Source organism: Danio rerio, chromosome 1, assembly GCF_049306965.1.
Source record: "Danio rerio strain Tuebingen ecotype United States chromosome 1, GRCz12tu, whole genome shotgun sequence".
Classification (NCBI taxonomy): domain Eukaryota; kingdom Metazoa; phylum Chordata; class Actinopteri; order Cypriniformes; family Danionidae; genus Danio; species Danio rerio.
Window position 1 is genome coordinate 49,015,939 of NC_133176.1, and position 27,860 is coordinate 49,043,798.

Below are 27,860 nucleotides of genomic sequence, written 5' to 3' on the forward strand. Positions count from 1 at the left end.
ATCAAATTAATGCATAGAATCATGGTTTCTGTGGAGGTAACAGCAGTGTTTGTGTTGCCAATAGAGGCTTTTGAAGATTGAGGAGAGACTAGCGGTCGCTGTTTTGAGTTATCCAGAGCTGTTTGACTTTTCAATATTTTTAAATATTAAAATGATAACAATACCAACGACAATACGCAGCTGATTCAGTCATTGCCCTGCGACATGAAAAGTGCACTGTACTACTTTTTTTTTCTCGTCAACAAAAAATGGCAGTGTTGTGCTCCTTGCATTTTTGGAATGTAAATGCGCATTCTATGTGATCAGCCCCTCAAAGTGGCGTTTGCCTAGAATATAAGGGAAATTCATTACCTGAAGCTCTACTGATGCTTGTTCAATCTAAAACGGTACCTTAATCCTAATGGCCATTACTTAATTATTAATATGCAAATGTGCTACTGGGTGTTCTTTCTTTCCCTTTGAATAGAATGAAGATTGCTCTAATGCTATCACCCTTCTTAACCTGCCTAACATTCAGAAAATACTACATAACCTAAATTGGCCTAAAATAACATTTAGTTTTGACTTTCCATTGTCATTTTGAGATTCTCAGCCAATTATTTTATTGTTTAGGGCTTTGAAAAAATACCTAATGTTGGAGGTCCATAATGTCACTGTCTGTTAGTTGCAGTATGTTAAAATCCTAACATTTCCAATTTGAATTGTTTGGCCATGAGCATGAGTTTTAAACTAGCAAAGTTTTGTATAAAGTCTTCAGATGTGGTCAGAGTAGCTGTACTAGCTGTTCACTTTAATAAACTCTTGATGCTTCTGCAGTGCTACAAAAATGAAGATAAAAGGCAGATGAAAGGATGTTTACCTTTTCAGTTATTGTTTGCTTTGTTCATCTTATGCCCTTATGCTCTCCTATTATGTTCCGTGCCCTATATTTTTGTATTGTGAATACCGTCTTGTTTCGCCTTGTTTGCCTTTTTATTCAGTTGTAATTAGAGTAAAGATGGCTTAATCAGTGTCCTAGTTAGTACAAATAAACTTTAATGTAGGTCATAGAATTTTAATGGGAAATTCCAGTTCTTTTGTTCTCATCCGTTAACAATTGCCTGTTGTTTCCGAATAGTTTGTGGGGGAAATGTTGTAGTCTTGGCATGTGGGGCCAAGCCATTTGACCATGTTCTCCATTGTGCACGCAGCACTACTATAAAGAGTTTGCTCATTGCATGTATTGTCTGGAGTATGTCTTGGACCATGGATTTTGGCACTGAATTGTGCATTCCAGCAAGCTTCATACAGTGCTTATCTTTGAAGTTCTGGTGGCTCAGATTAGTGTTTACGAAAGTCTTTCATAGTGTTTGGTCATAATGACTAAAAAACATCCAAAGGTCATGACATTTAAACCGACATTAATAATTTCCGTTCTGCAGTGTTTGACTGTATCTGCATATAACTTAATGTAGATGTTATTCTTAGGTTTTTGGTTAACTTTCCCTTTATCACTGCATCAATTCTACACTGGCACTGAGCTGTGACTCATGTGTGTATTCTTTGTTTCTGTGATGCATGTTACCCTGTTGTGCCCTTTTCCAAACAAAGCAGGCAGTAAACAGGAGCTAGCAGATACCATCAGTGTTAAGCCAAGTGTTAAACCCAGCTCTATTTTAAGTCAATATAGTAAGTCTTTATGACCAAATGTTTCTAATAAGTAACTAAGGCAAATGTGGTTAAGTACACTCGCTTCATCACTAATTCTCCCCTCTGAGAACATGAAATGGCAAATTTGGATGCAGCTGCATTAAGGGAGTGTAGGCTAGACTGAAGATAATTGATTATCATCTCCCATTTCTCCCTAATGGGGTCACTTACAGAATGCTTTACCCATCCCCACTTCCTTCATCACACCATTTCTCTCCTCCTTTTCCCGTTTCCTCCTCCCTACCAAAGTAATTTTCTCTCAGGTTATAGAAATAGGAAGTTGATGCATTAGTTTATGAATAGCCTTAGTGGATTTGTCTTCTGGTTCTTCATGAAACTTGCTTTTTACTGTGTATGTGCAGACTACAGATTTACCACCTAAGACTAGCATAATCTATTTTGTGTGTATTCAGGCAAACAAAAGGTTGAAAGGCACTCAATCAATAATTCAAAACCGTTTTGATGAAAGCCATTGAAAATTTTATATAAAATGGCAAACATTGAACAGATGTCACTCTTTTTCTAAACTACTAACAAGCATTTTGCTTTCTCTTAGGTCAACTGTAAATTCTGCCCCACGATCGGCTGCTACTTCTACTTCAACAGGAAGAGCCACAACAACTACTACAACTGCTGTTACTAAAACAAGTCGCACTGCTACACAACAACCTGTTAAACCCTTGGTTTCAGCATCAGCTGCTCGGAAAGGTAGTGCAACATTCATGTTGGCAAGTTTATATTTGCCTTTATTATGCAAAAGCATTGCTCAATTTTTTTTGCTCCCTGATATCATGAATAAATATATTTGTCATTTATAGATGTTGGAAAAACAAGCACTACAGCACCTGGGAAAAAAACAGTTGCTCCAACATTGTCGCGTCCGGCTCCCAGCAAGTCTTTAAATTCAGATGCTCCAAAATCAGCTGCAGCTTTAAAACGACCTCCTCCAGCCACCAAAGCACCTCAACTCAAACCAGATGACAAAAAAAGTGTACCTACACGCAAGGTGCCTCCTAGTCCACGAAACAATCCCTCACGACCAGCATCAGGCAAAAACACTGCAGCATCTCCTAGTCATAAGCAAGCAGGTAGTGGCAGTGGAAAGCTTCAGCCATCTAAACCAACACAGTCTGTTTTGCCACTTGTGAAAGGAAAGCCCAATAATAAAGAAACTGCAGCAAAGCCTGACAATGAAGAACTTGCAACAGACCCTGTGCAACTATCAGCAGTGGCAGTGGCTACTGTTGCAGTTACAACGGCTGCAGCAATGGCCAGGGAAGAGTTTTCATCAGAGCCTGAAACTACTCCAGCTACTGAGAGCTCTCTGCATGCACCAGCTGCTTCTTTAGATGTTGAGGAAAATGTAGATCTACAGCTCCCTAATGTCAGCCACCAAAATGTGCAGGATGTTCCTGCAACTGGGCCAGAGACTGAGGAGATCTTACTTGAAACAGATCTTGTTAAAGAGGGAGATTTGAAATCCTCAGTTGTTAGTCAGGAATCTGAAGAGCAGATGTCTAGAAAAGCTGATGAAAAGCTTATTGCAGCTGTGGCACCAGTTTCACAGGAAGTCCCTGAGCAGGAAACAACCGTTTCACCATTTGATATCTCTGCTGCCGCTGTAGTGCCCTCTGGTGTGGAGGTTGTTGAAAAAGCTGAACCGACCAACGGTGAGTGCTTTGAAGATGTGGAAGAAGAAGAGAGGGAAGGTAGTCAGCAAGTATCCCTGTCAGAAATGAGTGGCACCCAGCCTACCGAAGAGTCTCGACCAGGGTCAGCTGGGCTAGCTGGGTCTGTTTGGCGGGCGGGTGCCTTGCTCTCTGAACTTGACTCTGAGGATGTGAGTTGCAGCCAGCAGGGAGCATCAGAATTAAGTGCTCCGGGTGTTCTGGAGGGTACAGAAAGCATGGATGATCTAGGTGATGCAAGTCTTAAAGGAGCTGATGGTGAAGGTGCATCTGTGGGGTCCCCTGACTTTGAGAAGGTTCCTGATATTCTTAATAATGAAGATGATGATGACGATGAAGATGAGGATCGTGTTTGTGACATGGAGGTAGGGTCAGAAAGAGCAGAGGACTCTCATAGACAGCTTCATGACAACGATGAAGACGATGATGAAGATGTTGAAATGGCAAGTGAGGGAATTACCGAGAGTGGGCTAGAAAGTTATGGGAATGCAGATGAGGATGACTTGACGGAAGACTACAGATTAGACAACTTAAACAGAATTCAGCCTCCTATCATTCCATCTGCACCTCTGGCAACCCAGTGGAACCAGCCTAGTTGCTTTGCTGATGCCTGGGCTCAGCCACCACAACCTGCGTCTACCCTACTAACAAGTCCGTCTTCTGAATGTTGGCAAGCAGATCCAGAAACCCCTACAGAGAAACCTGCACAATCAAGAATTGATGTTTGCTCTGAAGCGGGGTCTTCCTCCCCTCTCCCGTCTAACCTTTTTGAACCCCCACCTTGCTCACCTCAACTAGCCACACTAACTGGTGCAGAGGGTGATTCTGGCCCCAAACCAGGCTTGACGCCCTCTCAAACTTCCGAATTCCATGCTGATATGCCTAGTAAACCGGAACTAGCATCTGAGACTAACAGAGACGTAGTTAGATCAGAGAAGGTGGAAACTTACAACAACTCTGGCATTGGGACAAATTCCAAAGAAGAGCTACAGCAAGAACCACTAAACCCTGTTCCCACAGTCCTGCCTGACATCATGCAGGACTTAGGAATTCACCTTGAATGTGCTGATGAAGAACAACCAGAAACAATGCCAGCAGAAGATGTTTTGGGTGGCCCACCAACTGCTCAATCATCATCTTCATCAGCTACGGAGGATGAGGCAAGCGACACGGAAGGTGAAATGCAGATCAGTGACCCTCAAGCTCAGTTACCTGGCATTGAGAGTGCCTTTGGAATTGCACCTGTGGGCCAGAATTTGTCCACTCTAGAAGAGCATGACGAAATGGGTGGGGAGAATGAAGTTGGTGGTGGGGGTGGTAGTGAGACCCCTCAATCTGCTACCTCAGCTGCATCATATGGCTTTGACTACATAACCTCAAACTCCAATGCCCAGTCATCTGCTGAGAGTTGTAGCAAGAGTCCTGGCATCTTTTCTCTAGAAAATGAAGAGCAACTCCCAGATGAGGCCAAGGATCCATCTCTTCTTAAAGAGTTGACCCTGATACCTGCTACTGGATCCGGGGAAAAGATTGATCCTGTCAAATGTCAACAAGGGGAGTTTCAAGCCAACCCAGAGAATCAATACATGCTGTGTGGAGAGTCCAGTGAGCTACCGGAGTCTAATTCAGTAGTGGGAACTGTACCCGTAAAGTCAGACTTAACTGATCCTTCCCCACAGCACCTGGAAGAGGAACAAGATCCAGAGACTCAGCATCCCTACTACTCCACTATATGCGAAAAGACTGATAGTCCCCTGGCAGGTAATGTATAGAGTGCATTTTAACAATTCACCTTCCAGTGTACTTTGTTGATGTCATCTCTATATAAGGGTTTTGTCTAGCTTGGGGTTTTCCTGTTGATGATGTCTTTTTATTCCGTTAACGAAACATTCAGCAGTGCCACTTACACAGTATGAAACAGCTATTAAAATAACACTCAAAAATATATGGCTTAGAACCTGTATGTGCAATATCTGCTACCATTTACACTTATGGTGACTGTTTTTCTGACCTATTCTTTTTAAAATAATGGGTGTTGGTCAGAACTGGCATGAAACTTTGTTTGACAATTGTTTGTGGAGTCTTTGAATTGATAAAGGCGTGAAGAAAAATGAACAACGTAATGAACATTCTAAATGTTTTGTGTATTTTTTACTGAACAATTGCATATTCATTGCTTTATGTATTCTGTTGTTGATTAACTCTAAACACCAGTCTTTCATCCCTTTTCCATCATCATATCTTGCCCTCACATGTTTCTCTCTTCTGCACTTTAGGGTTTGTTAACCCCTTACTTTTTTATGTCCTGTTTATTTGGAGTACTAAATGTCTTGGCGTTAAATAAAGGTTAGATATTTAACATGAATTATCTTTTCTCTGTATGTTTCTTGATGTTTGGCCTTTATGCTAATTTGCACCACGATGTTTTAATGCCACTGTTCAAATGCACTGGTTGTATTTAAAATAGCCAAATTAGAAAGATTCCAACTGTATATTCATGTATTTGGTGTTGTGTAAAAATAAATGAATTTAGTATATAAAGCTAAGATTTAACCCTTGGGTTTTCAAAAAAATATCTGCAAGTTTTTATTTATTTATTTTAAACTTCAGAGTAAATTTTAAAATCATATTTAGTAATATTTCATTTCTTTACCTTTAACCAGTTAGTACCATTTTTGTTGTGGCAGCTTAAAGGCTGATTTATTCTTCTGCGTCAAGCGCACTCATGCTCTGGCGTAGCCTTCGCATAGACCTTACCATGGCTGATGCCGATGCACACTTCTCAAAACAATTTACCTACACGTCGCAATGATGTGTAGCGCAAGCTCTGTGATTGGTTGGCTTGGTAGCTGTGACCAGTGTGGGCAGGACAGACAGCCACGTGAACCCGTTGGAGCGAGTGTCTACAGGTGTTGAGTCTCGTGAAGTAGCTCTATATGCAACTGTTGTGTTTACCTTGCGTTTAATGTTGTTGCACATTCGTCGGTTCCCGCCTCTGAACGAGTGAGTTTTTGCTACTTGTACATTTAAGGTAGCAGTCAAAAAAAAAAAACGCCTGCAAAGAAACCCGACACAGAGGAACATAACCTAGTGCCAGTTAGAGTTTCAGAAGAGTTATTGCAGAGCAATACAAACATCACGCAGAAGTATAAATGCACAGCTACGTGCAAGGCAGGCATAGTGGGTCACGCCAATCACTTGATGCAGACGTATAAATCAGCCTTATTTCAGTAACTGATACTAAATTGTAAACCTGCACAAACATATGTAAAACCTTCCATAAGTGTATTACAAAACAGGATGCTTGCACCCGGAGAAGATTTCTTCTTCTATATGCCAGTAGGTTCCTTTTGCTTGTATTCCTCCTCCCTTCCTTGTTTGATACCACCTTCCTCTCAACTCCCTACCACCCAGAGGAGGAAAAACAAGATTTGACCCCATCAACCTTCTGGATCTCACCCTCTGTCAAGGTGCTTTAAGTCCTCTGCAACCTTTTTTTTAATTCTCCATTTTTTATATCTTGATATCACTGCTTCTGGAGTAGACTTTGCAGACCTTACAATTTGGGACTAACTGGGTGCAGTTGCTTTAATCACTCTTGATTATTAACAGTTTGAGCTGAAGCTAATTGAAAGGACCTGGCTTGACACATTTACCTGGACTAATTGGACTTCAGTAAATCCCTATGCTGGGTTGTTCTTAATACCAAACTGGACTTGCTTTGCACAATGCACTTTCCTGTATTTTACAATTTCACAATGCAATTTCCTGTGTTTAAGCATGCTCACCTCACCACAGAAATATGCTGTACACTGGGGTGGCTTGTTTTGTAAAGCATGTTTTGTTTTTTATGCATGGGTCTATTAGTGGGGTCATGGTTTCTCATTGTATTAAAAAAAAAATCCGCATTTGTTTCCTGCTGTATAGTAATGTGCATGGTGAGCGCTCACTTTTGCATGCGTTCAGCTTGTCACATTAAGGGAATTTCTTTATCTCATCAGCATTTATTTTTGGTTGCTTTTCACTATAGTTAGTGGTTACTGCATATACAGGGTGTAGCCACATTTACTGCACAAATCTCTCATAAAATGATTTTGAGAGAATGTCACCAAGGTGCAAAATTGGTTGTTCATTCCTTCTTTTTACTGCAATCTCACAATTTTATTTCCCACGATGCTTTTGTCTGCTTCACCACACATCTAAGTTTTGACATTGCTTTATTGCAACTCTGCATTTTTAACACATTTTGGATCCTTTGTTTTATTTCCAGAAAGGAACTTTCCACCACAGCCAAATGACTTGCTTTCCATCCAAATGACAATGTCCTCCAAACTTCGTCTCCGACCACGTGCTTCCCATGTGCCTCAGGCACCACGGCTTCCCACTGACCTGCCTCCCAGAATACCAAATGCAGTGTCAAACACTCAGCTGCGCTGTCTAGAGCAACACCAACAGCACCTTCATGAGATCCAGCAAAGACAGGAAAAACGTAGTCGAGAGCAAGAGAGACAAGCAAAAGAGGAGATGCAAGTGAGAAAAGGGAAGCAGGAGGAAGAGGAGGAGGAGGAGGAGGAGGAACAGAGACGAAATCTGCTCGAGTTGAAACTTAAACAGCAAGAGCAAGAACTGAAGCAGCGACAGCAGATCATGCAGTGGCAACAAGAACTTGAAGAACAACAGCAGCAGCAGCAGCAGCAAAAACACAAGGTGCATACACCTGTCATCCTATCTCCTTCAACAGGTCTCACTACAATCTATGAAACTTTGGAAACGAGTGACTCTGAAGATGGCGAAGAGGAGGGGAAACAAAGTGTGGTGGAGGAACTGCAAGATAAAAGCTCCTTTATTGTGTTTCCTGGAGAAGACACTCAAAGATGCACAGACAAAAATGTCTCTGCTAATCCTTACACAACACCTTCCCCAGAGTCTGCTACTCAAGACTCGCAGCAAGAACTTAAGGAAACTGACACAGCCACAGACCAGGACAGTCCTTCATTGGGATCACCAGAACGACCTCCACCTCTGGAGTTTGACTGGGGAAAGAAGGTGGACATTGTCCAGCAGCTCATCAACCAGACTTTATTGCTTACAGGTGATGGATGCTCCCCGCTTCTTTTGCTACCCGGAAGAGCCGGTGGGACACTCAGCCCTCTCGAAAGCAGCATGTGGCCCAACTTGCTGCCACCTCTGACGCCCCCATCAGCCACCGTGACCTCTGTGAGCAGCTTCTCACCTGAGGCTCCCGGCAGCTCTGCACAGGGTGAGTGGACTGTTGTAGAGCTGGAGACTCACCACTAAGCGACTTGCCAAATATAAACTTCTTGATTCAAAAGACTTAAAGTGAAGGTCCACCAGTAGGGAAGTGCAAGTTTCATTATATCAGGGGTGTCACTCCCCGCAACCCAGCACAGTTTAGGTTCAACACCCTCACCCGTGGGTTTTAAACAAGCCTAAAGGACTCCATTAGATTGATCAGGTGTGTTTAATTAGTTCCTGGAGTGCCGCAGGTCTGCACAGCTTGATTCCAACCCTGAGTTTGACAACTGAGCATTAGGTAATGGTGTCTTCTCTTCACAAAATCTTAAGGAGGATGGTGATCATGGAGTACTTCTAGTATCTGCAATATTTCTGCAAAGTAGAAAATTCTGTGAACCATAAAAGTGATACTGCAGGACAGTGAGCTGGACTTCTCTAAGATCTTGCTTTTTATTTGATTCATCTTTACTGGGAGTTCTTCTGTTGCAGTGAGCTTTTACTGCCACTCCCCACCCATCCTAAAGCAATAGAACACAACAGTCCTTATTTATGTCCCTGATAAAGCCTCCCTGCCAAACTGATTGGCCATATCTAACCTGCCCCCATGCAAAAAATCCATTTAAGGCTTAAGGTTTAATGGAGATGTCTGGCTGGCTATGACTATTTGCATTTATCTCTTAGTCATTAATAAGCCCTCTACCCACAATTGTGGCAAAATGCCAACTCAGTGACTGAGCAAGTTAATACAAAGTGGACTCTGCTGTTCTTCCTCAGAGTAAAGGTTCTGTGAAATGGATACAGATCCAAGGTAAATTAAAACGAGCAGGTTTCAAAATACAGATCAAGCTGTGTTTTTGTTGTACTAAGGTGGTTTTAAAAGACCAAATGGTTTAATTTGACACTCATTCTATTGTAAGGCACAAAATGGTGTAACAGAAGAATATATTTTATGGTTTAAAACATTTTTCAGTCTGTATCTAAGCTTAGTTTGTTATTTCTACAGCTCCAATCTACAGAAACCTGTATTACAGTTTTCCAAAGCACAAATAGCTACTCACTTTTAAACCTTTTAAGAGTTTGGTTTAAAAAAAAAAGTATAAATAAAACATTTTGCACATCTGTATCATCTGAGAAATAGCTGACATCAGAACCTGCGCCATTTTAGGATGCAGGTTCGTTAGAAATATTTTAGACTACAGGTTTTCAATCCAGTTCCTGGAGAGCCCCAGCTCTGCACAGTTTAGTTCCAACCCTGCTTCAACACACTTACCTGTAGGTTTCAAACAAGCCTGAAGGACTCGAGTTTCATCAGGTGTGTTTAATTAGGGTTTAAACTAAACCGTGCAGAGCTGCGGCCATCCAGGAACTAAGTTTGACACCTGTGTTTTAGACGGACATACTGCAGCTACATCAAATGATCATCTTTACTGTGAACCTTTTGAACACTGTGCCTCCCTTACCTTTCTGCATGATTAGTATTTATCTGAGGAATACGGAGCAGCTCTTATCGCCACACTCATGCAGTTCGAATGAGGTTTGCTGTGCCTGAGATTGATTCCCATATTTCGAGAGCTGGAAAAACTTTCTGCTGAATGAGCACTCTCTTACACTGTGTCACAATAGTCGTCTACCAAGTGTTTACTTTCCCCAGTTGGGGACAAATTGTTTCATCTCATTTAGTATGGATGGGGAAATTGTCTTTATGTGCTCCGCATTGTTCTGTCTCTCTTCTGAAAGTCTAAATTATCGGGATAAGTAATTCCAGAGGAAGGCCCTAATGTGTTTATTTAGCTTAATAACATATGCCTAATGATATACATGAATGAATATTTGTGTGTGAGAGTTTGTCTCCTATCTGAAAGTGAAAATTGGTTATTAGAGCTTCATTCGCCTCTATTATATGTTGTTGTGTGTAAAATGACATGTATTATTTTAAAGGGATCATGTTTAAAGTTTATTATTATTATGAAGTGAGAAAACCATTTTGATTCGATGTGTGTTGTACTGCCTACTCGTGTATTGTTGTGACATAGCAGACTTTTAGATATGTAGCTTGACACTGTAAAGATAGGAGCATTTATTTAAATGAAAGGTTTTAGGATATATTAAAGAAACCGATTTCAATTCTGATCAGGGAACAAAGGGATTCCAGGTAAAAAAAAAATTCACTGTATTATGACTGAACTACTGTTGTACAAACTTGACATATCACAGTTAAAAAGAACATGCAGGGGAAGCCATATTATAGCTTCACAAACCAGCAGAGTACAAAAATATATCAAATAATGCACTGAAAATAACTTTAAACTCAGAACTGGGATGATTTACAAAAGGAATAGTGAAGGAAAACAACAACGTTGTTCATAATGCTCTGACCTCTACATTGAACTTTATCATAATGTTTTCCAGCAAGTGTGCAGATACTGCTGCTTTTGTTTAGTACATCTTTTCCCACCTTCATTGTGTATATTTTTGTAATTTATTATTTTGAAATGAAGGATTATTCTGTTGTTGTTTTTTTTATATAGAGAAAAGTAGGCAGTGGACCAAAGCTGCCAGCAGGTTTCGTTTCTGGACTTTGTAACAGATTACCTGGATGGCCACTGTATTTGAATGTTTTCATGAAAAATAAAGCTGGTTTGGAATTAAATCTTGAGTATTTTCTGTGTAATGAACATTTCACTTAGCTGTTTAACATGCAAACAAGGCAGAAGAACTCTAACAATAACAGCCATGAGGTTTAAAAATCTAACTTTGGTACACGCTGGATCGACACTTCAGATTTATGTTAAGTCTGCACTTGGCTACCCATCTGATTTTAATAACCCAAATGCTCTGTCCAGAATGGCTTAAGCTGTAAATAAGAACCGCCTCATTTTATGATGCTAAATGTACCGTGCGTCTCCTGAGACAGCAGCGCCCCCAGCAGGCAGTCTGTGGCAGTGCAGGACGAAGGCTCTTCGTTTCCCAGACACAACAGCTGCTTGTACTGACCGCAGGGGAGCGAACATAACACCCTACCAAATATACACACGCAATGAATTTTTAATCTGATGTTATTCGTTATTCATAAACTACATATTTACACTGCACTTAGCAATTGATTTCTAAATGATCTTGAATTCAGAATTGCCTTATTCTGCAAATAAGAAACTATCATTAAAAGACGGATTGTAATACAGGCTTTCTCAAAACTAGTCCTCAAGAACTGAGAGCAATTTTAAGTACATTACCAATCAATGATGTCTTCTGTGTTTGGGTCAGGGTAAGTCTGGACCCAACGGCCAATAGACCAGATCCTTGACACTTTACTCTCGCTGTCAGTTTCTGTGCTTTCTCCTTCAGAGCTTCTGTCTTCATTCTGATCATCTGCTGCCTCAATGACATCCTCACAGCACAGAAAGTAACTGTAAAGGTAAGAAAGGGTAGCAGTGAAGACACCAATATGGCTTTATTGTTTATACTGGCATTTTGGAGTGATGTAAACCCTTAAGACTAATTTGCTGCTGCTTAGAATGGGGTTAAAGATTAAATAAGGCCTGTTATAAACACATTTTGTTGATGCTTTGCTGAACCATGTAAATTACACTTTCATTCCAAAAATGATTAGTGGCTCATTAGAAACACATTTTTAAGAATAAACACAACTGCTCTGAAATTTGGTATAATTTAATTTGTAGAGCACAATATTATAGTATTGTACTTTTTTTTTTTTTTTTTTTATTTAACCACACAGACCTTGTTTTATTGGTGCATTTAAAACAAACCATTATAAAACACTTACAGAGAGGACAATCAGAGGTTCATTATCCTTGGTTATAAATGTCGCAGCTGCAGCCAAAAAATAAGACTTGATAAGATAAAATAAACGAAATAACCCTTACACACTGTAATAAATGCTAGGTTCCACACAATTGCGACAACATCAGAGTATATATATAGGAATCAGAGAGTGAAATTCAATACCTTTTAAGACTTTATTTAAGACTCTTTCCATAAACTTTAGGACCTTAAAACCACTTTTTTAACTGGAAACACTGACGAGGTTTTAACTTACAGCATATTTACTAAATATTAAAGTAGGAAAATAATCCAAAATTGAAACATTATTCATTTACTTAATACAAATCTATTAAATCTAGCTAATTCAGCAGGTTGGTGCCTATAGAGCTGCAGAAATAATGGTGTTGCCTTGGTTACTGCAGTAAACAAAGCAGCGTTATGTCAAATCTAGCAGGAATTAATTGATTTCATAAACCACACAATATCCTGATATTCGCAGATTTAATTCAGGCAAACTTTAGCATACAAACATACATTGCATAATCAAAAATTATATACTATTTTTACCTTGCAAAATAACATTTAAGACTTTTTAATACTTTTTAAAGGGCCTTAAATTTCTCTTGATTTAACCACTTTTAATACTTTGGAAGACCCTGCGGACACCCTAAACATGAAGGAAATAAGTTAGCTCTAATACATTTTTATAAATAGTGTTGTTTCAGCTCCTTTTAGAAAAGTAGCTTAAACAAAAAGCTAATGTCATTTTTTGAGTATTTCTGATAGTTTCTTATCTTCATATAGTTTACCTTGATGCAAAAAAGTGAATATGAAATTAAACTACATTGATATTATATGAATAAACTTATATAGCATATAATTTGTTTAAATAAGTTTTATACAACTTTTAGCCAAAAATTAAAAGTTTTAAAATAATTGAAAATCTTGATAAAAATCTTATTCCTAAGCTGTCATCAGTTTTCCTATACACCTAGTATGGGGTAAAGTTAATGCCGAAAATTGATTTAGGTGAAAAATGTGTGTTTGAATGAGATCAATTATCATAAACTAACAATTATTATTACACATAAAACATGAACATGCATCCCTCTATTTCAAACAAAATGAAGTTTCATATAAACCAATTTCGAGAGGATCACGTGCTGATGATTGATCACTGCTGGTGTCACATCAACAATCACCTGACTAACCAATCAGATGAATCCCAACGCACATAAATAGTCTGCTTTTTTTTCTTTTAATTTAAGCCACGGTCACACTAGACTTTCTCCACATAGACTTTCATTCATATGCACTGTGATGAAAATTCATTTTATTCATCTTATATTTATATTTTATATACCCATTTGTTCTAGTTATAAAGGTCTGTTCTTTTTTACTTCCATGAATGTACTTTTTAGGTTAGACCAAGTGTGACCACTTTATCATCTATTTATCACTAGACAAGTGCTGGATAAGTACATGGTGATTTAAGAAACTACATGTTCTGATGAGATGTAATGTAAGGCTGAAATGTAGATGGTCAAAAATGAAGTTTGAGCGCCGGTGTAACTGATTCATCCTGTATGTCACTGACCTTGTGGGTATTACAAACTAGATAAAAAGAGAATGAACTCTGTTTCTGCGTCTCACTCTGCAGAAACTGTCGTTGCTGTATGATTGTGTGACCTTCTTTGCAAAGAATAAAACTTTTAAAAGACACTTTGGGTAAGAATTTGCCTTTTTGACCAATGAGAGAGCCTCCTTAAAGAAAATTGCCACAACAGCATGCAAATGCATCAGATTGAAAACACAAGTTTGTGCAACAATTTTCGCAGTTCGCTGCGTTGCAAAGTTCAAGTTTGGTGAACTCTGACCTGCATAATCGCATCATGACTGCGTGAGACCAATTGAAGATCAAAACATGTCCTCTTGAACAGAATTTTTTTAAAAACATGGACCAATCGCTCACTTTTTAAAATCTGTAATCATCTTTTTAAAATCTGTAATCATCATACCCCACACACCCCTTTCGCAGCGCCATACAAAAGAATTTTGCAAACTCTGAAGAAACCCCCCATCCACCTGGACTTCTTCCACTCTTTCTTACCTTAAACCTTGAGACCTACCTGAGCTCAGACTCCCCTCCCTCCCGGGACAGCATGCAAAATAGACATTTACCTTATCAAGCATCAGCTAAGTGTGAACTCTTAAAACAGTATATTTTTAAATGATGTCTGTCTGACTGAACCTCACTTACAACTCTGCACTGTCATATGTCTTTCCATCTCCTTCTTCCTCAATCTCTCGCTCCACATTCCAGCGCATTCGTTTATATAGGCCGGTAAGGGATGAGGCAAGAAACGGTGTCGGGCAACAGTAGCGGAAAATTGACACCTTCATGTTGTCTATTTGACACTGGCCAATACTGAAGTGTGAGACACTATAAAACAAGATAGAAAATCTGCAATGAGGGAATAATTTTTATGACTACAATTATGCTACAACTAAAAATCAGGAGTCTAGGAAACTTTAGATATTCAATTAAATTAATCTTTAATTCTATAGCGCTTTTACAATGTAGATTTTTGTCAAAGCAGCTTAACATACACTGTTAGACACTGCTGCAAGTGTACAGTTGTTTACTGTAAAAACACCTAGTAAAATACCACTTACATTTTAACAGTTCACTACTTTATTATGCACTGGATTGTGAGTCATTTTAAAACTTTTACTGTAACTCAATGCATACAAGGTTCATACACATTTTACTACAAAAATTCCATGACTTTTCCAGGATTTTCAAGTCAATTTTCATGACCTAATGTTTCATGTAATGTCTATGTATACATGGTAAATCATAAGAAAAACAACAAAGGTTTAAATTTATTACAGTATATCATAAAACAAGCAATCGTTTCAATTTATTTGTATATCTATGTAAACTCGATGATCCTAGCACAGCACTAATAATGTGAGAGCATGTTTCTGGCTAAGAAAAGTAGTAAAACATCTAACCTCCATTCCTGCATACAGATATTTGTCAAACTGTTTTTAGATGATGTTAATAGTTTGTTAAACTAGTAATAGTAGGTAAAACTAATTCTATTATACAGCTGCGGTCAAACTGCACTTTTCGCTCTATAGACTTACATTCATAGGCATACGAATGCGGCAGACGGACAAGTTTCGCATTTCACTGCATTCGAAAATTCAAGCTTGGTGATTTCTTATCTGCGAACTCACATCAGGTGATCGCGTGAGACCAATAGAAAATCATTTAAAATAAGAAATTGAAAATATGAAGCAAACACTCACTTTTATTAAAGTATAATCATATTGTTTAACCCCGCCCCTTTTCGCACTGCCACATGACAGAATTTTCCAAGCACAAGCTTTAGTGCTTTGGACAAAAACGTCTGCTAAATGACTAAATGTAAATCTAATTTCCTTGACTTTTCCAAAACCTTGTGGGTTTTTCTGTTTTTCCAAAACTTTCCAGGCCTGGAAAATCCCATGTCAAAATTCCTTGACTTTACTAGGTTTTCTATGACCTTATGAGCCCTGTGCATGTTGGAAATTTGTGGTATTCCACTGTAATTAATCAAGTACTGCTACTGTAGTCGAAGACAAAAATTTGTTAATTTAAATAATTACGTAACATCTTGTATCACAAAATGTATATGAAATAGATTGATAAATGAAAATTACTTTAATAAACCATTTAAAATGGATATAAAAACAATTAATAATTAAAATATTGTTGTACATGGTCTTCTCACGTGTTTAGAATTTATTAAAATCAATAGTAAATACGGCGGTTCATTCTGCTGTGGCAACCCCAGATTAATAAAGGGAATAAGCCGAAAAGAAAATGAATGAATTGTAAATACTAAAAATGAAGGTGTACTGCCAGTGTAAACTCTAAAAACTGTCATAATATAAATTTAAAATGAGATAAAGGGCATTTTTCCATTAAAAAAAGTAGTTGCAGTAAGGCTTTTTTTCTTTCAAATGAAATTGTGGTAGCGCCCTGCTACTGTAAAACACATTTACAGGTAAGTAACTTTAAAGGGGCAGTTGCGGTAAATTGCTGGTAACAGTACTGCCAGTAGGCTACTGTTAAAATACAATAAAATGTCTAACAGTGTAGATGGATGACGAATAGGTATGTTCTGCCATTTAGGTCTGCCTATGCATTTGTCAATGATTCTGTTAGTACCTCAGTGGATCAGATTCCTCCAGTGAACAGAAGCTGAAGGAGGCAAACAGCAACACCAGCTGCTCCAGACGGGAACACAGTTGCTGGGAGAACTGCAAAAGCTGGGAGGGAATGCAAATACAATGCATATAGATGTTCATCTTACAATGTTGAATATGATACGCACAAAAAATCTGATTCTCACCTGCATGCGGATATTTGAAGACTGAGGTGGGCAGAAAGGGTTGGAGTTTCTGGCTGTGGACTCCAGGAGGGAGAAGAAGGGCTGACAGGTTTCCAAAAACATTGGAATGATATTGCCAAACCCATAATCCTGGACACAGTCTCGGCTAAAACAAACACATACAGTAGAAGTGATTCAATAATATATGTATCTTAATTTGTCCAGGGACTGAAATGGGTGTTTTAAAAGGATATTCTAAATCTAAAAACTTTTTGGGAAATTTTGATGAAACATGATTATACACTTCAAATACGGACTTCTGTTTATGTGAGGAGAGACTTATTTTGTCTTAAAATACTCTAAATACTCCTTTAAAAGAATGTTTAGATATGTGTTATTGCCCCATTAAAAAAGGCCTAAAAGAAGAGATGCTTGTTCACGGCATGTTTTAGCAACAATGCTAACATTCTTAGCATGTTTAGAAATCTGACAGCATGTTGTTAGCATGTATACGGCATGTTTAACTTGTTGCTAGCCTGTTTTAAAATTTTGCTACCACATGAAAAAATACTAAAGAATCGAATAGTTAATGTGGTGTTTTCCAACCATGCTATGGTAAAGTGTATTGTACTGAATATATATAGTGTTTACAGCATGCTATTGTGAACTGATAAGCTGTAATACTGTAGTTTACTTTTTACTAAACTGTGTATTGTGGTGTAATTTATATTGTAGAAAACATAGTCAAGTATTGTGTAACGTGTTCATATTACTGTAGTTGATGTACTACTACCACAGCAATTATAGAATTACCACAACAGATTAATTAATACTTTAATATGTTGTATTTGCAATAAATAACTATAGTATTTTTTCCACAGTGGTTTAAGCTCTTAGCAGTTGTTAGCATGTTATTAGCATTATTTTAATACTCTAAATTTGATTTAGCATATAAATAGCATCTATACTGCACGTTTTAGCATGTTGCTAGCATTATTAAACCAATCACAAATATGTTGATCTAAACTTTAAATGGATAGTTTACTCAGAAATGAAAACTCTGTCCTCATTTACTTTTTTAACAATTAATTTAACATTTATTAGTTCAGTTTCTTCAACTAAACTTAGAAGATAATCTACAGAAAACTTTTTAACTATTTTTGCTGCTATAGGTGCCGCTAACTATTAATTAGCTAACCAACATCCTTTAAAATATCATCTTGTGTGTTCAACAAAATAAAAGAAACTCACAAAGGGTTGGAACCACTTGAGAGTGATTAAATGGCGAGTGGATTTTCATTTTTGGAAGAACTACCCTTTTGCTATGACACGTGCAATAGTAAAACCTTTCACTTAAATGTAGATCCAAGCACACCTCCACACCAGCTGTGTTTGAAACTCATCTGCCTTGCTCAGCAGGTATTGAAGCTGCTTCTCAATGCGAGAGATTTTATCCTCCATAATTCTCGTGTCCTCACAGGATGGAGTGTATCCACTGAGTGGATCTTCATCCCATAAAAACGTACCATCGCCGAAAGAGGACGCTATTGTAGTGTTCTCTGCAGACAAGAAAAATATGTTTTAGCAGCATCATATGTGAATTTGCTGCTGGTTTAAGGGTTAAATTAATTATAACAAATATTTATTGCCCTTCATTACCTTCTACGGTCTCTGTAATCGCTTCTTGATCTGTCAGAGACTGCTCTGCTTCATTCGTTTCCCGCAATAAAGACGCTAATTCGTCGTGCTCTGTGTTAGCCATTATGGCCTAAAGTTAACGTTAATCAGATAATATGAAAACCTTCAGTTTTGGGCTTTAAAAAATGCATATAAAAGTAACTGATGACAAACTTGCTAATGTTAATAAATTCGATAACGTTAATCGGCGACGGTAAACAAGTTAACATTAGCTTAAAGGAGACAAGCAATATTGGCATTACTGTGCTTGTTAAAAGATGTCACCATACCTGAAGTTATTCAAACTTTGACGGCTCAGTTAATTGCTTACTTTGTCCATTAATGCAAGTGCATTGTACAGCATCGGTAAAGTAATCTGTGGTGATTCGTCGCAGGTCAGAAGTTCAGTCATTTTACCATGACCATATTAGTATTTCCTTCACCCTTGAAAGGCATCATTGGGATGTCGTAATATGCATTAATTGAAATATTTTTATTATTATTATGAAACAATTATATAAAATATGTTTTTAATTAGTTCACATTAGTTCAATATAGTTTTGTTATCACTTTCATCCACAATTGTATTTTTTATTTAATTTAATTTTTTACCTTTTTGGGGCTCAAACTAATTTTTTCTGAATAGGATTTAACTGGACAAAGACAGCGTAGTGCGAAGGAGTCATAACTATTTTTCGTCTGTTTATCCAAGTTAACAAGATGTGATAATTATGATTTTGTGTGTGTGTGTGTCTGTGTGTGTGTGTGTGTGCATGGTGTGTGTGTGTATATATATGGACACAGCTATAATAATAATACATTTTTATTTATAAAGCGCCTTTTCAGAGCTCAAAGACACTTTACAAAGAATTTAACAAAAAGAGATTGTATGAACAGGAAGAATATTGCTTAAAGTAAACCCCCTCTGGAAATCAAATCTGGAAATTAAGTAAACCATCTTTAGTTTCACTCTGATTTAGTGATATGCTGCTGGTTTTTTAAAAGAAGGAGAAAATCAAATACTTTCTTAGAGGATCCACTAAACGTTTTTATACAGTATGGAATCCAATGATCTCATACTTTGAAAAAGGCGTAACACTTCCTCCAAACTAAAACTAATAGGGAAATTAAAGGTCTATGCTTAAAAGAATGGGCAAACATTACTGTTAAATACTTCTTCACTGTGCTATCAAAACTCTGACAATGTAAATATTTAAATTAATTTAGTATTAATTTAACTAATTAGTTTTATTTATTTATTTATTTATTGTTATTTTTATTAGATTTTTTTTATTATTTGATTATTTTTCAAAGGGGAGGGAGGTTGTTCAATGGGAAAATTAACAAAAAAAGAGAAAAAGTCTTGTCAAATATTTTCATGTATTAATTCACTTTGTTTTTCTTTCAATAAAAAACAATTTAAAAAAAGAGATAGTACATAGCATGGGTAGATTTGGGAGCAATTCAACAATTATTGAAAATAGTAAAAGCCTATACTGTACAATGCTGAACAATGCTAATACCAGTAATATATAATGGCAGTAGAATACAATTTGGCATCAGCATCTTTAAAAAATGAGATGAAACATAATATCAGTCCTTAAGAACAGGATGATGAGCCTTCAGCACATCATTCTCAGTAGTGGTACAGAAATGCAAAGGAACTTTACAAATATAAAACACCTACAGACTGTGTACTAGTATTCACTAAGGGGGTAAAGATACTTCCAGTTAAAGAAGAACTGAAATCATTCTGAAATAAGAAATACACTGTACAAATAATAGTAGTTTTGGATGGATTGCTGATGTAGATGAACAGAATAAACCATTGTTATACAATAACCATTAAACAGAAATTGGGGAAAATAAACAAGGGGGCTAATAATTCTGACTTCAAATGTATATAATAATACTCCAGTCTACAAACTAATCTGTGCGGGCCGTCGGGGGAGACTGGAGGGGGGACAAGCGTGCTTTGGCCCGGTTCGAGGCAACTGTACCTAGTGTGAGTATGACCTAAAACTCCAGACACTCATTACAGCTGCAGCAGGATATACATGAAGAGTTTGTTTGCAAAAAAAATGTGTAAAACAAAAAACTTTGTGAGCAAAAAAATTAAATAACCCCTTCATATACCACTCTTTGAAATAATATTAGACTGTTTAGATATGGGGTCAATTTTACTGGCCACGCAAAGGATGGAAACACAATAGAGACATGATGTGGTGACGGTAGTTGTTTGATCCAACTCAAGAACATGACTTTTTGTTGGAAATTTGTACAAAATTTATACTAAAATCAAAAAGAAACAAAGGTTTATGAATACCGCCTCATGTACAGGAGTAAAGGTCAATGGGTTGGCAGAGAAGCTGACTTTTAACTTAGAGAAACGCATCAAACATTGTTTACTTCCCTATCAGTTTAATGGGGAAGGGATTGCTCCAATATGCCGAGAGAAGGTTTGCGAAGAAATTTTATGCTTCCTTGTATTTTGTAGTATTTTCAAAAAACAATATAGCCTACAGTATTTTAATTTGACATATTAGTGGCTGTTGTATTTGTTTATTTTGATACACATGCAATTAAGGTATTTGATAATTTATTTTAAAATACATTTCAATGTAGTTTTGCCCATCCCTGTCTATAGACTTTATTCCTGGTAAACAAAAGAAAAAATTCTGAACAGTGTTGGAAACTGGTAACCACTGAGAACTAAATAGGAAAAACAAATACTAAGGATGCCAATGGTTACTGGTTTTCAATAGTGTTCAAAATATATTCTATGTTCAACAGAAGAATGAACTCAAACAGGGTTGTGACAAATAAAGAGTAAATAAATGATGACACTGTGTTTTTAAACATATTTTGCTGTGTAAATCATTTCGTCCATGCTGCTGTCATATGCTAAGCCACGAGAGAGTGATGAAACCATATTCATTTGCCTGTGGACACAATACAAGGTCACGTGACCCACAGGAGCGCGCAACCGGCGTGCTGGCAGTGCACGCGCCCGGTAATAGTAAACGACCCTCCCGCGCGAGCGAGCCATCATCACTGGCGCGAGGCTCACACGGGCGACACTCTCTTTTACAAAAGGGCGAATTTGTTTATTATTCCCCGGCTGTGAATATCAACTTCTCGGGCTTCGTTTGTTGAAGAAACGACAGTTGAGCTGAATATACCGTTGGTGTTTTCGGGTGATGAATTGAGAAGAAAAGCTGAACTCTTTTTGACCAGTTACCCTGCCCAGTGCGGTACATGTATGCAGCTGAGAAAGAGCAACTATTCCAGGACGATGTTATGGATAAATGCACGCGACTTAACGCCAAGCTGTGGATATGTCAGTGGATAGTTTGAATGGACGTTGTCAGACATACAGCTAATGCTTTTATATCGTATTCGCATACAATTGTTTTCATCCTAAATGCGATTTTAATTGCTTATGACAGCATGCATCAGGTATTACAGTGATGCAACAGCATTTATTACATGTTAACAAGTTGTTCGAGCGCTGTTGGATCTTAAACTGTTGCATTGAGGGCTGACAGAAGAATAGGATCCCTTTGTCGGCGATCGTTGGGAATCTAGGAAGAGGAGGAACGACAATTTGGGTGTCCTGAAACAAACGACAATCCAGATATACAACCATGGCAAATGACTCAATCCAAGTAAGTTTGCTGCTAGTTACAGAATAAACCATGCTAGTTAGTTCCCAAAACATCCCACGTGTTTTTTCTTCTAATATAATGTGGATGTGGAGGGCAGACGATTGAGTAGCTTAAAGGGATAGTTCACCTAAAATTCTGAAAATTGTACTTCATTTACTCATCCTTGATTTTACTCCAAACTAAACTGTTAAGGTGTTTATTCAGGAAAAACAAATATTATGGCAGACAAAATGATACAGATTTACTACAACTTATATATAGATTTTTTTCTTATATACTTATGTTAGGAATGCTCCCAATCAGGATTTTTGCAGCCGATTTCGAGTACCAATTCCTTGTCATGGTGATCGGCCGATACAGAGTACTGATTCTGATGCTTCAAGTTTTTTAATGCATAACGCTTATTGTTACTCTAAGCATGAGACTTAAGTGCCTTAGCTAATAGAATAAATGAAAGATGTTGCATATAATCTCCTAAACATGTCTCTTATAACCATTTTGTGTGGACATGTAATGATCAGAAGCAGCTTTATAGAAAATAATAGATAAAACAGATAAAAAATAGTAAGAAAAATCCCAAAGCAATTTGGAAACATTGCAAATGATGAAAGGATCATGTCTCAATGAAGTTTAGAGCACATATTTGATGCATAAGAAGTTAAAATGCACCTATTAATCCATTACTTCTTATTGAAAGGAAATCGGCCTATAAGCCACATTTATTTAAATGTTTATTACAATAAGCTGTATTAATAAATTTTCAAGTTAAAAATTATGTAATTTTTTTCCCTCATATTTCCAGCCAGCTTTTAATGAACTTGCAATATTGTAACAAACACTTTTGATCGGTTCATGAGATCGGCCAGATTAGCAAGAACCGATCGAGTAATGAAATGTGATACCGATCTCTGGCTGATCGATGGGAGCATCCCTAACTTATATATATATATATATATATATATATATATATATATATATATATATATATATATATATATATATATATATATATATATATATAATCAGAACAAAAACAATTAAAAAACAATTATAGGGTGAGGAAATAATGACAGAATTTGGGTGAACTATCCCTTTAAGACCCAGAAGATGCATTCCCTTATACTTAACAAGCTCGTATGCATGGGAGAATTACTGAGTTTATCTTTGAAATGATGCATTCCCTCATTCACTCTTCATCTAATAGAGTCAGTTCTCTTCTATTATGATGTGAATGGATATTTCTGGTGGCTAAACACAGCCTACATGTTTTGGTTGTACACTACATGAACTCATCTGGAAAGCCTTGTTAAACACCAGTTTGTCCAGACACTTATAGTAGTGGTGGTTTGTCAAGAATTTGCTCAAATGATATCTTAATGAATGGAAGCATAAGTGCAATGAAGACAGATAGGTAACATTCACCCTTTTATGACTTCTGGAAAATATTTAATGGGTTTTTCTATTTATGGTAAATCAAATATAAGCCAGAACACTTGTGTTATGTAAGACGAGCAATGTGAGCACATATGCTGACCAGATTCTTTAGGGAAAATGTCAAAAAGCAGTTGAAAACGAATGTTTAGCCAGATGCTTTTTGAATGAGTAATGTGTGATATATCTGCCAGGATGACTGATCCAAAAATATGTTTCAGTTTCAGCAGATTTAGCAAATTACCAACTCATTAACAAGAATTATTTAAAGGGCACCTATTTCACAACACGCACACACACACACAAAATAAACCTGATTTAACGTCCTCCTTTATAATTGTACTGACATGCAGCTGTGGTGATAAAGACGGTAAAATCGCTGTATTCATTACAAACATGCACTGTTTTAAAAAGGTTTTAAACTTGAAAAACTTGACCATGATTGATGATGATCACAGAACGCTGAACAGATCTTTTAGTCCCAGATGCAATTGCGCACGTCCTGTCTTGTTGATATGATTATATGCGTTACTATGAGACATATTAATACGCAGCTCTCATTCAATTCGGTGGGCAGGAAAACTGCACTCCTATGTCACTTTGCGGTCGGCCTCATAATGAGAGCGATTTGGATCCTGTTTTAACGTCAGAAAATTTAAAAAAGGAAACTGATCAGGGTTCAACGCTAAGGACATTTTCTACTGGCCCGACTGGACCAGCAGTTCAGATTTTTACTGGCCCTGCCAAAATTTTCACTGGCCCCACCAAAATAAATAAATTAAAAATAAATAAATAAATAAATAAATAATAGCTATTTTTTTAGCCACATATTTTAAATAATGTGTCAAAATGTCTTTGAATCTAGAATTTAAATATTTTAAAAATGTTAAAATATTTAGCAGTAAAATACAGCAGTATGGAAAATGTGTAGGTATTTTATTGCTAAACAAAAAGTGGCTGACTTAAAGTGATGGAAAACTATGCAAAACATCACTTCATTTTTTTCGTTGTGTTGTACCCATGTAAATATCTTTTTCCACAACGTTGGAAACAGACGTTTTCTTTTAGCCTCATCATTTGATGTTGTCGTCTCTTCACTGTTCTGGTTTATACCAGGTTGTGGAAAAAAATAACGTACTCACAACAACCAATCAGATAAAAGGAACCAAAAAGCAATATGGGGTTTACGACTTTACAGAAAACGTAGCATTCTGAGACTTAAAAGCACAAATTGTTTCTCGGTTCTAAGACCGTATTTGCACACAATTGACATAGTAGCAGGCAAATTAAAATTTGATGACAAGGCCGCACTGGCCTGATCGAGCCAGTAACGATTCTCTCTACTGTCCCGAACATCTCTCATGCTGGCCCCGGGCCATCGGGCAGTCCTTATTGTTGAGCCCTGCTTATTGTCTTGATATCACCCCAATATGACTGTAGACACAATATACCGACACAAAGGTCTGTCCAAACAGCTTACAAAAGATGATTTTCATCATAGGTGCCCTTTAAATAAATAACTGACAATCAACTGATTAAAATTTTTGACTGACCAAAATAGTGTCTCACCATTTGATTAATCATGAGTAATCGACTATTATTAGATGATTAAATAGATTTTTTTAGACCATAGTGCTTTCCCCACTTTTTGTATATTTCATTTTATACAAGATGGACTTGCCGAATGCGATGAATTCTTATAAATAGTGACCAAATACAAACAGACAACATGGAAATGACTCAGATTCTCCCAGTGAAATATCTAACAGTGTGGTCAACCTTACACAGACACACATGTGTTCAGATTTAGAATGACTAAGCAAGAACAGTCATCAGGAATGTGATTATGTCAGGGACTGAATGACAACAGCTGATTCACATAATGAGCATCATTTTTTTGTTTTGTTTTGTTCTGTTTAGAGCTCCGCCAAGATCCAAATTCATAGATGCAGTGATCTTATCTTTCTTATCCTCACAGCAGGAGATTGTATGCACAGATGCATCTCACAACCTCCTCGCTGACTTAATCTAACAGTTTATTTGCTCACTAGATTACTAGTTCACAGATGGAGCTGACAGAACCTAATGTTATGTGCTAGGCTAGCACGTTCTGCAAAGGCTTATCCCTGTGAACTCAAATGTCCTGTTGTGTATTTGTACGTTTTATTAAGTAAGTTCCCCGGCCCGCTACGCATTAGGCCAGCTTAATGGGGTTTGAAGAGTAGGCCAATTCCCTGTTTCCTGTCCTGTCTTCAATTTACGGGCTTTTAACACAATCGCATATTGTTTTTGTCAATACGTACCAGCAGCAAATCAATGCTCAGTGTGGGTTTATGGAATTAGGTACACCTTTTACCTGTTTGGCTTCATTTAGTGTCTTTTTGGCAGTTCATTTGATCTACTAAGCAGTTTAAAATCAAATGGACATACCTGTTTAAATAGTAATTCACCTAGAAATCTAAATTGGTGGTTAAATTTTAAAAACAACACAGGTTCATTGTAAAAAAGTACCCAGTATACATTTCTGGAGAGTGAAAATTAAGGCTTAAGGTTTACTTCTGCGTCAAGTGAACGGCATGACCCACGGCGCATGCCCTGGACAATGCCGTGCATTTATACTTCTGTGTGCTGTTTGTGTTGCTCTGCAATAACACTTCCAAAACACTAGCTGGCAGTAGGTTTTTATGTACCTCTGTGCCGAGTTTCTTCGCTGGCTTTTTATAATTTGAAGACTACCTTAATATGCAAGTGGCTCAAACTCGCTCGTTTTGGGGCAGGAATCAGTGGACATACAACATCTTTAATCATAAGGTAAACACAAAACAACAGTTTCCATTTAGAGCTCCTTCATGGGACTCAACTCTTGTAAACACTCGCTCCATCAGACTTGCGTGGCTCTCACCCCTGCCCACACTTGTCAGCGCTACCAAGCCGACAAATCAAAAAGCTTGCGCTATGCGTCGTTGCGACGTGTAGTTAATTTTTTTGAGAGATGTGCATCAGCTGAGGGCTTTGGTGCAGCATACGCATGCTCTTGACGAAGTAGTGTAAATCAGCCTTTAGGTAGCCAGAACTACGACAGCTTCTGTTTCTTTTTGCGCTACCAGCTGACTGCTTACCTCTGTGTGAGCGGCTTTTCTGCTTTTAATAGTTTGCCCAGTAACTCGCCATGTACATTGGCGGACTTGAGAAACAGAGAGGAGTTGACCGCTGGTTCCAGAAAGCAGGTAAGACAAAAACAAAAGCCAACAAATAAATTAAACAATACATAACAGGGTGAGAACTTTGTAAGATCTGAAAACTGATTGCCTTTGAAAACACTGTTGGTTTGGTTTAGGAAAGGGGGTTGGGGTGGTCAATCCGTGCTTTTGAAAACACTCAGTTGGCTTTAGGGAAAGGTAGGGGGTTCGGCCCGTCAGTCAGTTGACATCGGATTCTGGTGGATTTACGCGAGAACAGCAGGCACGAATGACACTCGCGAGAGAAATTTGAGATCTGAAAAGCATACACAGTGACCTCTGGTGGATTCGCGAAAGCAAAAACTGCAAAAAAGTACCTCCTGGGACATATTTTGCGATCTCCAGAAATGTATACAGGGGTACGTATCAATAATAAGCCTGGGTTGCTTAACAAAAATGTTGCAGTGAGCAGTTCTTAAAGTAACCACTGTTTTCTCAGTGTAGAGCATTTTAAAATCAAGTGAATCTTTTTTGCTGTCCATGAAAATTGCCATAAATGCCAGTAAAGAACTTTCATTTTCTAGAGTGTGGTAAGAAAGAAGATGCTTCTAATGTTAACCTTGCTTTTTATACTACAGTTTAACATTTATCTGCCAGTTGTGTTCTACTTTTCGGTGTCTCTTTGGTTTTCTTTAGGCCAGAAGTTATTACTGATGTCTGATTGGCTGTAGTGTGTGGGGCTGATGGTGCAGTTTTTGGAGGGGATCAGGAGGGCATGAGACTAATGCTCAGGCATAATGGTGTCCATTGTGTTACCACAGCTCCAGATCGTATTCACATTGACTTCATGTTGGGCTCCACAGCCACACCCTCAGCCTATTTACTGACCTCTAGAAGTTTGGTGTGTGTGTGTGTGTGTGTGTGTGCTGGTGACTTGTCATGTTTGTGCTGACCTCATGGGGCAGCTTTAAGTCATTGTTTATTCTCAAATTGGGCTAACTTGTATTCATCAGGTAATTTCTGTAAATTTCTCCCAAAACAATTACTGAGGTGTAACATATGCTTGTTTTTGATTTATTAAGTTATAATAAGCCTGGTTTCTTT

At 37.7% G+C, this 27,860-nt stretch overlaps 3 protein-coding genes across 6 annotated transcripts in view; 2 read left to right on the forward strand and 1 right to left on the reverse strand.

Annotated features, from left to right (window-relative positions):
- Positions 1 to 11,283, forward strand: part of prr36a (proline rich 36a) — a 37,596-nt gene extending 26,313 nt beyond the window's left edge. Inside the window, exons 4-7 of one of the 2 annotated variants that reach the window (XR_012407765.1) lie at positions 2,246 to 2,397; positions 2,508 to 5,138; positions 7,648 to 9,832; positions 9,997 to 11,283. Coding sequence is in view for 1 of the 2 variants with exons in the window: in XM_684096.9 (XP_689188.4) it covers positions 2,246 to 2,397; positions 2,508 to 5,138; positions 7,648 to 8,675 (3,811 nt within the window). In the remaining variant the exon portion in view is untranslated. Of the gene's footprint in view, positions 1 to 2,245; positions 2,398 to 2,507; positions 5,139 to 7,647 lie in introns of both variants that reach the window. The other variant, XM_684096.9, reaches the window with a different exon arrangement.
- On the reverse strand, positions 10,691 to 18,982 carry si:ch211-214c7.5. Of its 2 annotated transcripts, XM_068219516.2 has the most exons (8): positions 18,769 to 18,982; positions 18,461 to 18,569; positions 18,177 to 18,360; positions 16,823 to 16,967; positions 16,639 to 16,739; positions 14,677 to 14,859; positions 11,867 to 12,040; positions 10,691 to 11,650 (listed from the first exon to the last, which is right to left on the reverse strand). In XM_068219516.2, the coding sequence occupies exons 2-8, from the start codon at positions 18,561 to 18,563 to the stop codon at positions 11,506 to 11,508; spliced, it is 1,035 nt and encodes a 344-aa protein (XP_068075617.1). In that variant the 5' UTR covers positions 18,564 to 18,569; positions 18,769 to 18,982; the 3' UTR covers positions 10,691 to 11,505.
- Positions 18,983 to 21,528: 2,546 nt separating this feature from the next.
- Positions 21,529 to 27,860, forward strand: part of pkn1a (protein kinase N1a) — an 81,286-nt gene continuing 74,954 nt past the window's right edge. For both annotated transcript variants that reach the window (XR_012407861.1, XM_005160051.5), the window contains exon 1: positions 21,529 to 22,146. Coding sequence is in view for 1 of the 2 variants with exons in the window: in XM_005160051.5 (XP_005160108.1) it covers positions 22,126 to 22,146 (21 nt within the window). In the remaining variant the exon portion in view is untranslated. The remainder of the gene's footprint in view (positions 22,147 to 27,860) is intronic.

Excerpts from the sequence above, each read along its gene's own strand:
- si:ch211-214c7.5 (XM_068219516.2), bottom strand. The coding sequence starts at position 18,563 with ATGGCTAACACAGAGCACGACGAATTAGCGTCTTTATTGCGGGAAACG. Across the intron at positions 18,361-18,460 it reads GATTACAGAGACCGTAGAAG|AGAACACTACAATAGCGTCC; the intron begins GTAATGAAGGGC and ends TCTTGTCTGCAG. Across the intron at positions 11,651-11,866 it reads ACAGAAGACATCATTGATTG|GGTGTTATGTTCGCTCCCCT; the intron begins GTAATGTACTTA and ends TATATTTGGTAG.